Raw genomic sequence first — 14,681 nt, 5'->3', positions numbered from 1 at the left:
CTACCAGTGGAGGTGGTGGAAGCAGGTACAATAGAGGGATACGAACCCCGGATGTGTAGAAGATTTTAGGTTAGACGGGCGGCATGGTTGGTGCAGGCTTGGAGGGGCAAAGGGCCTGTTCCTGTGCTGTAAATTTCTGTGTTCTTTGTACTTTTCTAATTATATGTCACAGCTCCTAATTCACAGCCTATTTTATAATGCTTGGTATAAAGAGAACTCTCCCCCAAAACATCCAGCTAATCTTTCTTCAGATGGCCACTGCGTGGGATAACTCTTTCTTCAGCAAGTTGGGGTGCCGTTCTCTGAAGGCTGAGCAGGACTGAAGTTAAACCACGAGCTGAAAGCAAGGTTTGATGTGGAATAAAGTGTCTATACAGAAATATGTAGGCCCAAATGTGAACCTCGAGCCGAAGGTCCAGCTTCATAAGAAATAAAGTGTCTTTCTGGAAAGCTTGAGTACTGAATGAATGATTCTACAAATAAGACCGTTACCAGCTGTAAACCAGAGATTTTAATCAAACTTGCTAAAGAACCATCATTTAAAGCAAAGACTCTTATCTTTTAACCTTCGTCCTTATTATTTTCACCCCTATCCACCCCTCTGTTTTTGTCTGTCTTGTATGTGTGGGTAGAGGGTGGAACAGCTAAAGGGGGTGTTAGGTTAGCTTGTTGTTATCGAGTTGTATCGACTGCATATTTCAAGATAGTTCTCTTTATAAATAAACAATAATCGTGTTTCAACTTACAAACCTGGTGACTGTAATTATCGACAGCCAAGGGCCAAAGATCTTGGGTAATTTTTCGAAGAATTATTTGTTAATTCACTGCCCCTGACTCCGGGCATAACAGGTTAGACACTCTGAGCTAGTTTTCACCTTCACCACCTGAGAAGTATTTGATACTCACTTTGATACTGAAGAAACAGGCCATTCAGCCCAAGACATCATTGCATTTACCTGCCAAATGCCCATGTTGCTTCATCTCCTTTTCCCTTCAATCAAATCTTGAAATAGTGCCATTATTTCTGTTTGACCCAAGGACCCTGGAAGTGAGTTTTGCAGCTCCCTGTTCTGTGCTCTCCATGTCGCGAGTTTGTGAAATTCTGGTAAAGTGCACCAACGTTTGACTTTTCTTTCATTTTCCAGGTGTAACCCGTTTTTCATTCGATGCATTAAGCCCAACACTAAGCAGGTATGACATTTCTTTCCCTCAGCTTGTACTAAGTCAGGCTGTTTAGTGTTCGATTACAGATTAAATGATATAAAATGAACTTGTAAGAGCTATTAAATTTTCCTTTTATTATAAATAACTACTGCATTTATTTAAATATTGGCTGCATTTAAAAAAAAATATTTATATTCTCCTCGTTTTTCACTTTCTCGCAAATTTACACCTATCAACAATAAACAATAATCAGTAACAAATACGTCAATCCCTAGATCAATAACAACGATCCCATCCTCCCACCAAATCCCAAACATTAGCCCGCATGTTCACATATACAAATGACAAAAATGAATCAGGAATCACCCATATTCACCATCAACACACACGACCCCCCTCCCCCCAACCCTCACACCCACCCCCCCCCCCCCCAACTAATGTTCGATGTTATCCAGTTCTTGAAAGTGCAGCATGAATAATGTCGAAGAATTGTAGAACCCCTCCATCCTTCCCCTCAGTTCAAACATAACCTTCTCAAGAGTCAAGAATTCCAACAGGTCCCCCCGCCACGCGAGGGCACAGGGTGGAGAAGTTGCTCTCCAACCCATCAGGATCCACCTTCAGGCGATCAACGAGGCGAAGGCTACAACATCTGTTTCCGCACCCGTTTCCAACCCTGGCTGGTCTGACACCCCGAGTATGGCCTCCCGGGGGCCCGGGTCCAGTTTCATGTGCACCACTTTAGAAATTACCCTAAAAACCTCCTTCCAGTAATCCTCTAGCTTTGGACAGGCCCAAAACATATGAACGTGATTAGCGGAGGCCCCCCTGCAACGTTCACACACATCTTCTACTCTTTCAAAGAATTGGTTCATCCTCGCTCTCCGGAGCACCTCACACCAGAACCCCTCCTCTATATCCTCTCCCAACTCTTACTCCCACTTCACTTTGATCCCTTCCAGTGGTGCCCTCTCCTCTACCAAAATAGCTCCGTAGACCCCCTTCTCCAGTCCCCCTGTCGTCAGCACCTCCCCCAGCAATGTGGAAGCCGGTTCCGCCGGGATACTCTATATCTCCTTTCTGGCAAAATCTCGAACCTGCATGTATCTAAACATTTCCCCCTGCTCCAGCCCATACTTCGCTTCCAGCTCCTTCAATCTGCAGTTGACCCCCAAGGAACAACTCTTTTAGTGTCTTAATCCCCTTCTCCTCCCATTTCCGAAAATTTCAATCCCACTTCCCTGGCTCAAATTTGTGTTCCCCCGAATCGGCATTTCCCTTGACCCTGCCCCCAACCCAAAGTGTTGGCGAAACTCCCTCCAAATTCTCCAAATTTGGGGCACAAATATCCTGGGGGGGGAGATTTGTTAGTGCTCTTTGGGGGAGTTTAAACTAATACAGCAGGGGCATGGGAACCTGGATTGTAGTTTTAGGGTACGAGATATTGAGAGTATAGAGGTCTGGAGCACAGAATTGACTTCGCAGGAGGGGGCCAGTGTTCAGGTAGGTGGTTTGAAGTGTGTCTACTTCAATGCCAGGAGTATACGAAATATGGTAGGGGAACTGGCAGCATGGGTTGGTACCTGGGACTTCGATGTTGTGGCCATTTCGGAGACATGGATAGAGCAGGGACAGGAATGGATGTTGCAGGTTCCGGGGTTTAGGTGTTTTAGTAAGCTCAGAGAAGGAGGCAAAAGAGGGGGAGGTGTGGCGCTGCTAGTCAAGAGCAGTATTACGGTGGCGGAGAGGATGCTAGATGGGGACTCATCTTCCGAGGTAGTATGGGCTGAGGTTAGAAACAGGAAAGGAGAGGTCACCCTGTTGGGAGTTTTCTATAGGCCTCCAAATAGTTCTAGGGATGTAGGGGAAAGGATGGCGAAGATGATTCTGGACAAGAGCGGAAGTAACAGGGTAGTTATTATGGGAGACTTTAACCTTCCAAATATTGACTGGAAAATATATAGTTCGAGTACATTAGATGGGTCGTTGTTTGTACAATGTGTGCAGGAGGGTTTCCTGACACAATATGTTGACAGGCCAACAAGAGGAGAGGCCACATTGGATTTGGTTTTGGGTAATGAACCAGGCCAGGTGTTAGATTTGGAGGTAGGTTAGCACTTTGGGGACAGTGACCACAATTCGGTGACGTTTACGTCAGTGATGGAAAGGGATAATTATACCCCGCAGGGCAAGAGTTATAGCTGGGGGAAGGGCAATTATGATGCCATTAGACATGACTTGCGGGGGATAGGTTGGAGAAGTAGGCTGCAAGTGTTGGGCACACTGGATATGTGGAGCTGGTTTAAGGAACAGCTACTGCGTGTTCTTGATAAGTACGTACCGGTCAGGCAGGGAGGAAGGCGTCGAGCGAGGGAACCGTGGTTTACCAAAGAAGTGGAATCTCTTGTTAAGAGGAAGAAGGAGGCCTATGTGAAGATGAGGACTGAAGTTTCAGTTGGGGCGCTTGATAGTTACAAGGTAGCGAGGAAGGATCTAAAGAGAGAGCTAAGACGAGCAAGGAGGGGACATAAGAAGTATTTGGCAGGTAGGATCAAGGAAAGCCCAAAAGCTTTCTATAGGTATGTCAGAAATAAAAGAATGATGAGGGTAAGAGTAGGGCCAGTCAAGGACAGGGATGGGAAGTTGTGTGTGGAGTCTGAAGAGATAGGCGAGATACTAAACAAATATTTTTCGTCAGTATTCACTCAGGAAAAAGATAATGTTGTGGAGAAGAATGCTGAGACCCAGGCTATTAGAATAGATGGCATTGAGGTACGTAGGGAAGAGGTGTTGGCAATTCTGGACAGGCTGAAAATGGATAAGTCCCCGGGGCCTGATGGGATTTATCCTAGGATTGTCTGGGAAGCCAGGGAAGAGATTGCTGGGCCTTTGGCTTTGATTTTTATGTCATCATTGGCTACAGGAATAGTGCCAGAGGACTGGAGGATAGCAAATGTGGTGCCTTTGTTCAAGAAGGGGGGTAGAGACAATCCCGGCAACTATAGACCGGTGAGCCTCTCGTCTGTTGTGGGTAAAGTCTTGGAGGGGATTATAAGAGACAAGATTTATAATCATCTAGATAGGAATAATATGATTAGGGATAGTCAGCATGGCTTTGTGAAGGGTAGGTCATGCCTCACAAACCTTATCGAGTTCTTTGAGAAGGTGACTGAACAGGTAGACGAGGGTAGAGCAGTTGATGTGGTGTATATGGATTTCAGTAAAGTGTTTGATAAGGTTCCCCACGGTAGGCTATTGCAGAAAATACGGAGGCTGGGGATTGAGGGTGATTTAGAGATGTGGATCAGAAATTGGCTAGCTGAAAGAAGACAGAGGGTGGTGGTTGATGGGAAATGTTCAGAATGGAGTTCAGTTACAAGTGGCGTACCACAAGGACCTGTTCTGGGGCCGTTGCTGTTTGTCATTTTTATCAATGACCTCGAGGAGGGCGCAGAAGGGTGGGTGAGTAAATTTGCAGACGACACTAAAGTCAGTGGTGTTGTCGACAGTGCGGAAGGATGTAGCAGGTTACAGAGGGACATAGATAAGCTGCAGAGCTGGGCTGAGAGGTGGCAAATGGAGTTTAATGTAGAGAAGTGTGAGGTGATTCACTTTGGAAGGAATAACAGGAATGCGGAATATTTGGCTAATGGTAAAGTTCTTGGAAGTATGGATGAGCAGAGGGATCTAGGTGTCCATGTACATAGATCCCTGAAAGTTGCCACCCAGGTTGATAGGGTTGTGAAGAAGGCCTATGGAGTGTTGGCCTTTATTGGTAGAGGGATTGAGTTCCGGAGTCATGAGGTCATGTTGCAGCTGTACAAAACTCTGGTACGGCCGCATTTGCAGTATTGCGTACAGTTCTGGTCACCGCATTAAAGGAAGGACGTGGAAGCTTTGGAGCGGGCGCAGAGGAGATTTACCAGGATGTTGCCTGGTATGGAGGGAAAATCTTATGAGGAAAGGCTGATGGACTTGAGGTTGTTTTCGTTAGAGAGAAGAAGGTTAAGAGGAGACTTAATAGAGGCATACAAAATGATCAGGGGGTTAGATAGGGTGGACAGTGAGAGCCTTCTCCCGCGGATGGAAATGGCTAGCACGAGGGGACATAGCCTTAAACTGAGGCGTAATAGATATAGGACAGAGGTCAGAGGTAGGTTCTTTACGCAAAGAGTGGTGAGGCCGTGGAATGCCCTACCTGCAACAGTAGTGAACTCGCCAACATTGAGGGCATTTAAAAGTTTATTGGATAAGCATATGGATGATAATGGCATAGTGTAGGTTAGATGGCTTTTGTTTTTTGACTTCCCATGTCGGTGCAACATCGTGGGCTGAAGGGCCTGTACTGCACTGTATGTTCTCAATGAAGCTGTTATTACCGAACTCCCTGAGTATTTCCCCGGGGCCATCGGGAGCGGCGCTGTTGCTAGCGCCTTCAATCCCGACCCCCAGCACAAACTCTCCTCCATTCTGACCAATTGGGAATCAATCCTTCTGACCCAGCTCTGCAACTTCTCCACATTCGCCGCCCAGTAGTAATACATCAGGTTCGGAAGACCCAGACCCCCTGCCTCTGTAGCAGCACCTTTCTAACTCTGGCCACCTTCCCTCCCCATATGAACGAAGTAATCATTCCCTCAATCTCTCTGAAAAAAGCCTCTGGCAGGAAAATCGGCAGGCATTGGAAAATAAACAGAAATCGCGGCAACACGTTCATTTTAACCGCCTGTACTCGACCCGCCAGTGACAGAGGGAGACCATCCCACCTTGCCAGATCAGCTTTCACTCGCCCTACGAAACTTGAAATGTTGTACCTGCAGAGCCCCCCCCAATCTCGAGCAACCTGCACCCCAGGTACCTAAAGTGAGTCCCTGCCCTACGGAATGGCAGCCGCCCACCCCTGCCCCCACCCCCGGCTAAGGCACCACAAAATACTCACTCTTGGCTGGATTTAATTTGTACCCCAAGAAAGACCCATACACCCGAAGCCACTCCAATATTCCCCCTATCGACACACTCGGTTCCGACATGTATAACAGCAAGTCATCAAAATATAAGGACACGCTATGCCCCATCTCCCCCCCCACCCCGCACTATTCCTTTCCATACCCCCGAACCTCTTAATGCGATGGCCAATGGCTCAATCACCAGTGCAAACAGCTGCTCTTTTTAAGTGAAAAACAATGAACCAATTTTCCAATTCCAGCCCAAGTGCCTATTTTCCCTGAGGATAACGTTTGAATTCTGGATATGGTCAGAGACAGCATGTACAGGAATAAATACAGTATTGATTGTTTTGCTATTGAATTTAGCATGCCCCACTGAAATGGTTGACCATCAAAGATGATTGATGGAGGTAGGGCAGTGGATGTTATCTATATGGACTTCAGTAAGGCCTTTGACAAGGTCCCTCGTGGCAGACTGGTACAAAAAGTGAAGTCACACGGGATCAGGGGTGAGCTGGCAAGCTGAATACAGAACTGGCTAGGTCATAGAAGGCAGAGAGTAGCAATGGAAGGGTGCTTTTCTGATTGGAGGGCTGTGACTAGTGGTGTTCCACAGGGATCAGTGCTGGGACCTTTGTTGTTCATGGTATATATAAATGATTTGGAGGTCTGGTCTGATTAGTAAGTTTGCGGACGACACAAATGTTGGTGGAATTGTGGATAGCGATGAGGACTGTCAGAGGATACAGCAGGATTTAGATAGTTTGGAGACTTGGGCGGAGAGATGGCAGATGGAGTTCAATCCGGAAAAATGTGAGGTAATGCATTTTGGAAGGTCTAATGCAAGTAGGTTATATACATTGAATGGTAGAACCCTCAAGAGTATTGACAGTCAGAGAGATCTAGGTGTACAGGTCCACAAGTCACTGAAAGGGGCAACACAGGTGGAGAAGGTAGTCAAGAAGGCATACGGCATGCTTGCCTTCATTGGCCGGGGCATTGAGTATAAGAATTGGCAAGTCATGTTGCAGCTGTATAGAACCTTAGTTAGGCCATACTTGGAGTATAGTGTTCAATTCTGGTCGCCACACTACCAGAAGGATGTGAAGGCTTTAGAGAGGGTGCAGAAGAGATTTACCAGGATGTTGCCTGATATGGAGGGCAATAGCTATGAGCAGAGGTTGAATAAACTCGGTTTGTTCTCACTGGAACAATGGAGGTTGAGGGGCGACCTGATAGAGGTCTACAAAATTATGAGGGGCATAGACAGAGTGGATAGTCAGAGGCTTTTTCCCAGGGCAGAGGGGTCAATTACTAGGTCGCATAGGCTTAAGGTGCAAGGGGCAAGGTTTAGAGGAGATGAACGAGGCAAGTTTTTTACACAGAGGGCAATGGGTGCCTGGAACTCGCTGTCGGAGGAGGTGGTGGAAGCAGAGACGATGGTGACGTTTAAGGGGCATCTTGACAAATACATGAATAGGATTGGAATAGAGGGATACGGACCCCGGAAGTGTAGAAGATTTTAGTTTAGATGGGCAGCATGGTCGGCACATGCTGTCCGTACTTTCATAAGTAGGACGGTACCCAGATGTATTCCAGCCCGGTTTGGGGAAGATAAAAGGGGCCGCAGCCCGTATCCAAGTCGAACCAGGTGCCACGGTGGGCTATTTCCGGGCATGCCCGGTGCCTTACGCCTTGCTCAAGAAGGTAGAAGGAGAGCTCACTTGTTTGGAGTCCTTAGGTATTATCAGGCCCGTCCGTTTCGCTGACTGGGCAGCGCCAATTGTACCTGTAATGAAGCCAGATGCCACAGTTTCCTTGTGTGGCGACTATAAACTTACAGTGAATACGCTTCCCGGCTCGACCGATATCCAATGCCCCGCATATAAGATCTCTACGCGAAGCTTGCAGGCGGACTATCATTCACAAAATTAGAAATGAGTCACGCCGACCTACAGTTGGAGCTGGACCCTGCCTCCCGGCCATATGTAACTATTAATACATATGGTTGCTCTTTGGGGTATCCTCTGCCTGCGCTATCTTTCAATGCGTCATTGAGGGCATCTTGAGAGGTTTACCACACGTTGCTATCTACTTAGATGACGTTTTGATTACAGGGATGTTGGAGCAGGAACATTTGGAAAATCTGGAGGCTGTCCTTAGACACTTTTCGTAGGCTGGAGTCCGTTTATGCCGCACAAAGTGCGCATTTCAGGCAAAGGGAGTAGTCTACCTGGGTTATCGGGTGGACCGCGAAGGTTTGCACCCCATCGCAGAGAAGGTGCGTGCGATTCAACAGGCCCCCGCCCCGACTGACACTTCGCATCTTCGTTCTTTTCTCGGCCTCATAAATTATGACGGGAAGTTCCTCCCCAATCTGGCAACTACGCCGGCCCCGTTGCACCTTCTGCTAAAGAAGAATCACACCTGGGTTTGGAGTCAGCCGCAAGAAACCGCTTTCCAGCGGGTAAAACAGCAATTGTCGTCGTCAGTGTTACTAACCCACTACGATCCTGGAAAGCCTTTGCTCATCTTGTGTGATGCATCCTCATATGATATTGGGGCTGTCCTGTCCCACAAGATGGAGAACGGGGCCGAGAGGCCGATAGCTTTCTCCTCCTGCACATTGACTGCAGCGGAAAAAGGTACTCTCAGATCGAGAAGGAGGGCTTGTCGGTGATCTTTGCGGTGAAACGCTTCCACCAGTATGTGTATGGCCACCATTTCACTATCGTGACTGATCATAAGCCTCTACTGGGACTTTTCCGAGAGGATAAGCCAGTACCGCCCATTGCTTCCGCACGGATCCAGCGCTGGGTTTTGTTGCTCGCTACCTATGAGTATTCTCTGGAGCATAAACCAGGAACCCAGATCGAAAATGCCGACGCACTGTGCCAATTGCCTTTGTCGACCGGCCCCATGTCGACCCCCACGACAGATAAGGTGGTTGCAACCCTCAATTTTATAGGCTCCTTGCCTGTCATGGCATCACAGATCCGTGAGTGGACCCAGATGGAGCCAGTCATGGCAAAGGTTCGGCACATAGTCCTGTATGGTGGGCAGCATAGACAGCTCCCAAGCGAGTTGCAGGCCTTTTTCCTCCAAGCTGTCAGAATTTAGCGTGGAAGACGGTATCCTCTTGTGGGGGAAGTGTGTGGTCTTCCCGGAAAAAGGACAGGACCTGATACTACAGGACTTGCACAATGGGCATTCGGGTGTGCCCAAAATGAAAATGTTGGCCCAGAGTTATATCTAGTGGCCAGGCCTCGACACCGACATTGAGAAGGTGGCCCAAAACTGCTCCATTTGCCAGGAGCATCAGAAGATTCCGCCGGCCGTGCCCCTACATCACTGGGAATGGCCAGGGTGGCCTTGGGCGCGCTTTACTCAGAGAGCAGTAAGGGCGTGGAATGCCCTGCCTGCAACAGTAGTGGACTCGCCAACACTAAGGACATTCAAATGGTCATTGGATAGACATATGGACAATAAGGGAATAGTGTAGATGGGCTTTAGAGTTGTTTCACAGGTCGGCGCAACATCGAGGGCTGAAGGGCCTGTACAGCGCTGTAATGTTCTATGTTCTATGCATGGGGATTTCGCCGGCCCTTTTCAAGGATCCATGTTTCTTCTATTAATCGATGCCCAGTCTAAATGGCTAGAGGTGTATAAGATGGTAGGCACAACGTCCTGCGCAACGATCGAGAAGATGCGTTTGTCTTTCAGTACGCATGGCCTCACCGAGGTGCTCGTCACGGACATCGGCATTCCTTTCACAAGTGAGGAGTTTGCAAGGGTCATGAAGATAAACGGCATACGCCATATCCGCACCGCTCCATACCACCCGGCTTCCAATGGGTTGGCAGACATTCAAACAGGGCCTAAAGAAGCAGTCTTCCGGGTCTATGGACGCGAGACTGGCTCGTTTTTTGTTTTCATATAGGACCACTCCACATGCGGTGACTGGGGTAGCTCCTGCGGAACTCCTATTGGGCCAGAGACTTCGCACCCGCCGTAGCATGGTTTTCCCGGATATTGGCGCAAAAGTACGCTGCACTCAAGAATGGCAGGGGCATGGCCTTTCTCAGCATTGGCCGATTCGGCAGTTTGCGTCTGGTGACGTGGTTGATGTGTTGGGTGTTCTGGATCACATACAGTTCACCAACACTTGAAATATTGCAACACTATTTTATTGAACCATTAACTGTTTAAACTTACTTAGACTGTGGGTTAATACGATACAAGCTTTAACTAAAGACTTTTGCCTTGTCTTGAACAGTCGATGCACTCAGCACATGGTAAATATCTGTGTTGCAGGCTGTGAGCTCTGTCCTTCTAGCTAGCTGCTACTAGAATGAGGGGGAACTCTGATGCCCCCTGTCTTTATAGTGCGTGTGCTCTCACTGGTGATTGGCTGTGGTTTTGTGTGTGTTGATTGGTCCCACTGTGTGTCCATCAGTGTGTGTCTGCACCATGATATACTGGTGTATATTATGACAGTGGTGTTCATTCAAAATTTTGCTGGTGGTGCCCAGTGGGTCCCTGGCGTTACCTTTCGACAAACAGGTTTGATCTCTTACCAGGTGCAAGCCCAGGGTCGTCTCCAGCGCAAGCGTATAGACCACGTTCGGTCCTGAAGGCTGCCTCTTCCAAAGATTCCCTGACCCCGGAGCTTACTTCTACAGCCGCAGAGACCAGACACAGTGGAGAGCGTTCCTCACGATCTTCCTCTGGCGCCACACTCAAAGCCTGCGCAGGTCGTTGCCGAACCACGTGGAGATAGGGACGCCAAGGTGACAGAGGCTTTGGACTCTGACTCCGAGATGGAGACACAGGATGCCTCAGAAGGGGAGTCCTTGGCCCCACGGGCCGTGGATGTACAAACGTTACGCCGTTCATTACGGAAGTGCCGTTCTCCGTCTCGTTATATGCCGCCCGATCCAGCACCTCATGCAAATGGTGTCTGGCCTGCAGCAAAACGAGTCCGACGCCCACCGTCGCCAGGGTCTTCGGTGGATTCCTTGAATCTTGGGGGTGAGGGATGTTATAACCTGCCTGCTTACCACTGGCTGGGGACTAATGGCAATCCCACAATCCTTAGGGAGTATGAGCTTCCTCAATGATGGGGGCAGAGAAATCATTAGCAGAGTCCCTGCATAAATAAAGCTGGCCAGTAAGGAACCAGCTAGAGAGGAGTGAACAGCAAGGGAGTTACTGCTGCTGTTGTATATATAATATACATGTTATTGTCAATAAAGTTTTCTTTCTGTGCTACAAACTCATGCTGGATTCTTTGTGGCCCTCACAGAAGTACTCTAAAAAAGTTTTTAAAATATCTATAAATTTGAGATGGAATGAAATCAGAATATAGCTAATGTTGTATTATATGCCTGCATGCCATTTTAATCTAAAGGTGCTCAGCAGAGCAAGGGTTAAAGTGAGACTGTAGAATAACTCCACTCACAGAATAAGGTCACATGGTAACAGACTGAGAGAACAGCAAAGAGAGAACACTGTGTAAGCAGCCTGACTCCATGGCGAGCATAGAATCATAGAATCGTAGGATTTACAGTGCAGAAGGAGGCCATTCAGCCCATCGAGCCTGCACTGGCTCTTGAAAAGAGCACCCTACCTGAGCCCACTCCTCCACCCTATCCCCATAACCCAGTAACCCCACCCAACACGTAGGGCAATTTTGGACACTAAGGATCAATTTATCATGGCCAATCCACCTAACCTGCACATCTTTGGACTGGAGGAAACCGGAGCACCCGGAGGAAACCCACGCAGACACGGGGAGGATGTGCAGACTCCGCACAGACAGTGATCCAAGCCGGAAATCGAACCTGGGACCCTGGAGCTGTGAAGCAATTGTGCTAACCACTATGTATCGTGCTGCCCCATGCAAGACAGTACCTGGGGTCTGTAAATAATTAAAGACTATACAACTAGTGTTTAAATATACAGGTCCCAAGCTCCTCATCAATGAGACCTCAGCATGCATCATATCACAACAGCTGTAACGAAGCTTCTTTCACCTCACCGAGCAATGATATTGCCAATATAAGAACTAGGAGCAGGAGTAGGCCATCTGGCCCCTCGAGCCTGCTCCGCCATTCAATGAGATCATGGCTGATCTTTTGTGGACTCAGCTCCACTTTCCGGCTCGAACACCATAACCCTTAATCCCTTTATTCTTCAAAAAACTATCTATCTTTATCTTAAAAACATTTAATGAAGGAGCCTCAACTGCTTCACTGGGCAAGGAATTCCATAGATTCACAACCTTTTGGGTAAAGAAGTTCCTCCTAAACTCAGTCCTAAATCTACTTCCCCTTATTTTGAGGCTATGCCCCCTAGTTCTGATTTCACCCGCCAGTGGAAACAACCTGCCCGCATCTATCCTATCTATTCCCTTCATAATTTTATATGTTTCTATAAGATCCCCCCTCACCCTTCTAAATTCCAACGAGTACAGTCCCAGTCTACTCAACCTCTCCTTGTAATCCAACCCCTCCAGCTTTGGGATTAACCTAGTGAATCTCCTCTGCACACCCTCCAGCGCCAGTACGTCCTTTCTCAGGTAAGGAGACCAAAACTGAACACAATACTCTAGGTGTGGCCTCGCTAACACCTTATACAATTGCAGCATAACCTCCCTCGTCTTAAACTCCATCCCTCTAGCAATGAAGGACAAAACTCCATTTGCCTTCTTAATTACCTGTTGCACCTGTAAACCAACTTTTTGCGACTCATGCACTAGCACACCCAGGTCTCTCTGCACAGCAGCATGTTTTAATATTTTATCATTTAAATAATAATCCCTTTTGCTGTTATTCCTACCAAAATGGATAACCTCACATTTGTCAACATTGTATTCCATCTGCCAGACCCTAGCCCATTCACTTAACCTATCCAAATCCCTCTGCAGATTTCCAGTATCCTCTGCACTTTTTGCATTCCCACTCATCTTAGTGTCGTGTGCAAACTTGGACACATTGCCCTTGGTCCCCAACTCCAAATCATTTTTGTAAATTGTGAACAATTGTAGGCCTTACACTGATCCCTGAGGGACACCACTAGCTACTGATTGCCAACCATAGAAACACCCATTAATCCCCACTCTTTGCTTTCTATTAATTAAACAATCCTCTATCCATGCTACTACCTCACCCTTAATGCCATGCATCTTTATCTTCTGCAGCAACCTTTTGTGTGGCACCATGTCAAAGGCTTTCTGGAAATCCAGATTTACCACATCCATTGGCTCCCCGTTATCTACCGCACTGGTAATGTCCTCAAAAAATTCCACTAAATTAGTTCGGCATGACCTGCCCTTTATGAACCCATGCTGCATCTGCCCAATGTGACAATTTCCATCCAGATGCCTCGCTATTTCTTCCTTGATGATAGATTCCAGCATCTTCCCTACTACCAAAGTTAAGCTTACTGACCTATAATTATCTGCTTTCTGCCTACCTCCTTTTTTAAACAGTGGTGTCACGTTTGCTAATTTCCAATCTGCCGGGACCACCCCAGAGTCTAGTGAATGTTGGTAAATTATCACTAGTGCATTTGCAATTTCCCTAGCCATCTCTTTTAGTACTCTGGGATGCATTCCATCAGGGCCAGGAGACTTGTCTGCCTTTAGCCCCATTAGCTTGCCCATCACTTCCTCCTTAGTAATAACAATCCTCTCAAGGTCCTCACCTGTCATAGCCTCATTTCCATCAGTCACTGGCATGTTATTTGTGTCTTCCACTGTGAAGACCGACCCAAAAAACCTGTTCAGTTCCTCAGCTATTTCCTCATCTCCCATTATTAAATCTCCCTTCTCATCCTCTAAAGGACCAATATTTACCTTAGCCACTCTTTTTTGTTTTATATATTTGTAGAAACTTTTACTATCTGTTTTTATATTCTGAGCATGTTTACTCTCATAATCTATCTTACTCTTCTTTATAGCTTTTTTGGTAGCTTTCTGTTGCCCCCTCTAGATTTCACAGTCCTCTAGTCTCCCACTAATCTTTGCCATGAAGTACAGAGGAATGACATAAAAACATGAAAAACCTCAAGTTTTATTATCAACTATATTCTCTACGGTCATATCGTTTTAGTCCACTGGCAGTCAAAGCCCCAGATTTTCCATTTAAGCATTCCTGAAGCCTGCGATGTATACCGGAAGGTTTCTTCACTCATTACAAACTCTAATTCCATAACTTTATGATTATTAAAACCAACGGCTGGAAAAATGCAAGTGTGGAGTTCCTAGGCGGGATTCTCCGAAATGGAGGCAGAGTGTTCGTGCCGTCGTGAACGCCGTCGCATTTCACGACGGCGCAAAACGAGTGCGGGCACTACCGAGGGCCAGCACGGCGCTGGAGTGGTTCTCCGAAATGGAGGCAGAGTGTTCGTGCCGTCGTGAACGCCGTCGCATTTCACGACGGCGCAAAACGAGTGCGGGCACTACCGAGGGCCAGCACGGCGCTGGAGTGGTTCACGCCGCTCCAGCCTCCCTTTCCGCTGCCAACTGGGTGCCGCGCCATCCCGCGCATGTGCAGTGGCCCCACGCCA

General features: G+C 47.5%; 1 protein-coding gene across 1 annotated transcript in view; it reads left to right on the top strand.

The window, feature by feature from the left end:
* Positions 1-14,681, top strand: part of myo15b (myosin XVB) — a 462,078-nt gene that overhangs the window by 122,460 nt on the left and 324,937 nt on the right. The window contains exon 7 of the mRNA XM_072481964.1: positions 1,146-1,191. Within this exon, the coding sequence (XP_072338065.1) occupies positions 1,146-1,191 (46 nt within the window). The remainder of the gene's footprint in view (positions 1-1,145; positions 1,192-14,681) is intronic.

This window comes from Scyliorhinus torazame, chromosome 18 (genome assembly GCF_047496885.1).
Source record: "Scyliorhinus torazame isolate Kashiwa2021f chromosome 18, sScyTor2.1, whole genome shotgun sequence".
Classification (NCBI taxonomy): Eukaryota; Metazoa; Chordata; class Chondrichthyes; order Carcharhiniformes; family Scyliorhinidae; genus Scyliorhinus; species Scyliorhinus torazame.
Note: the sequence above shows the minus strand (reverse complement) of the source record. Positions and strands in the feature narration are given on the sequence as shown.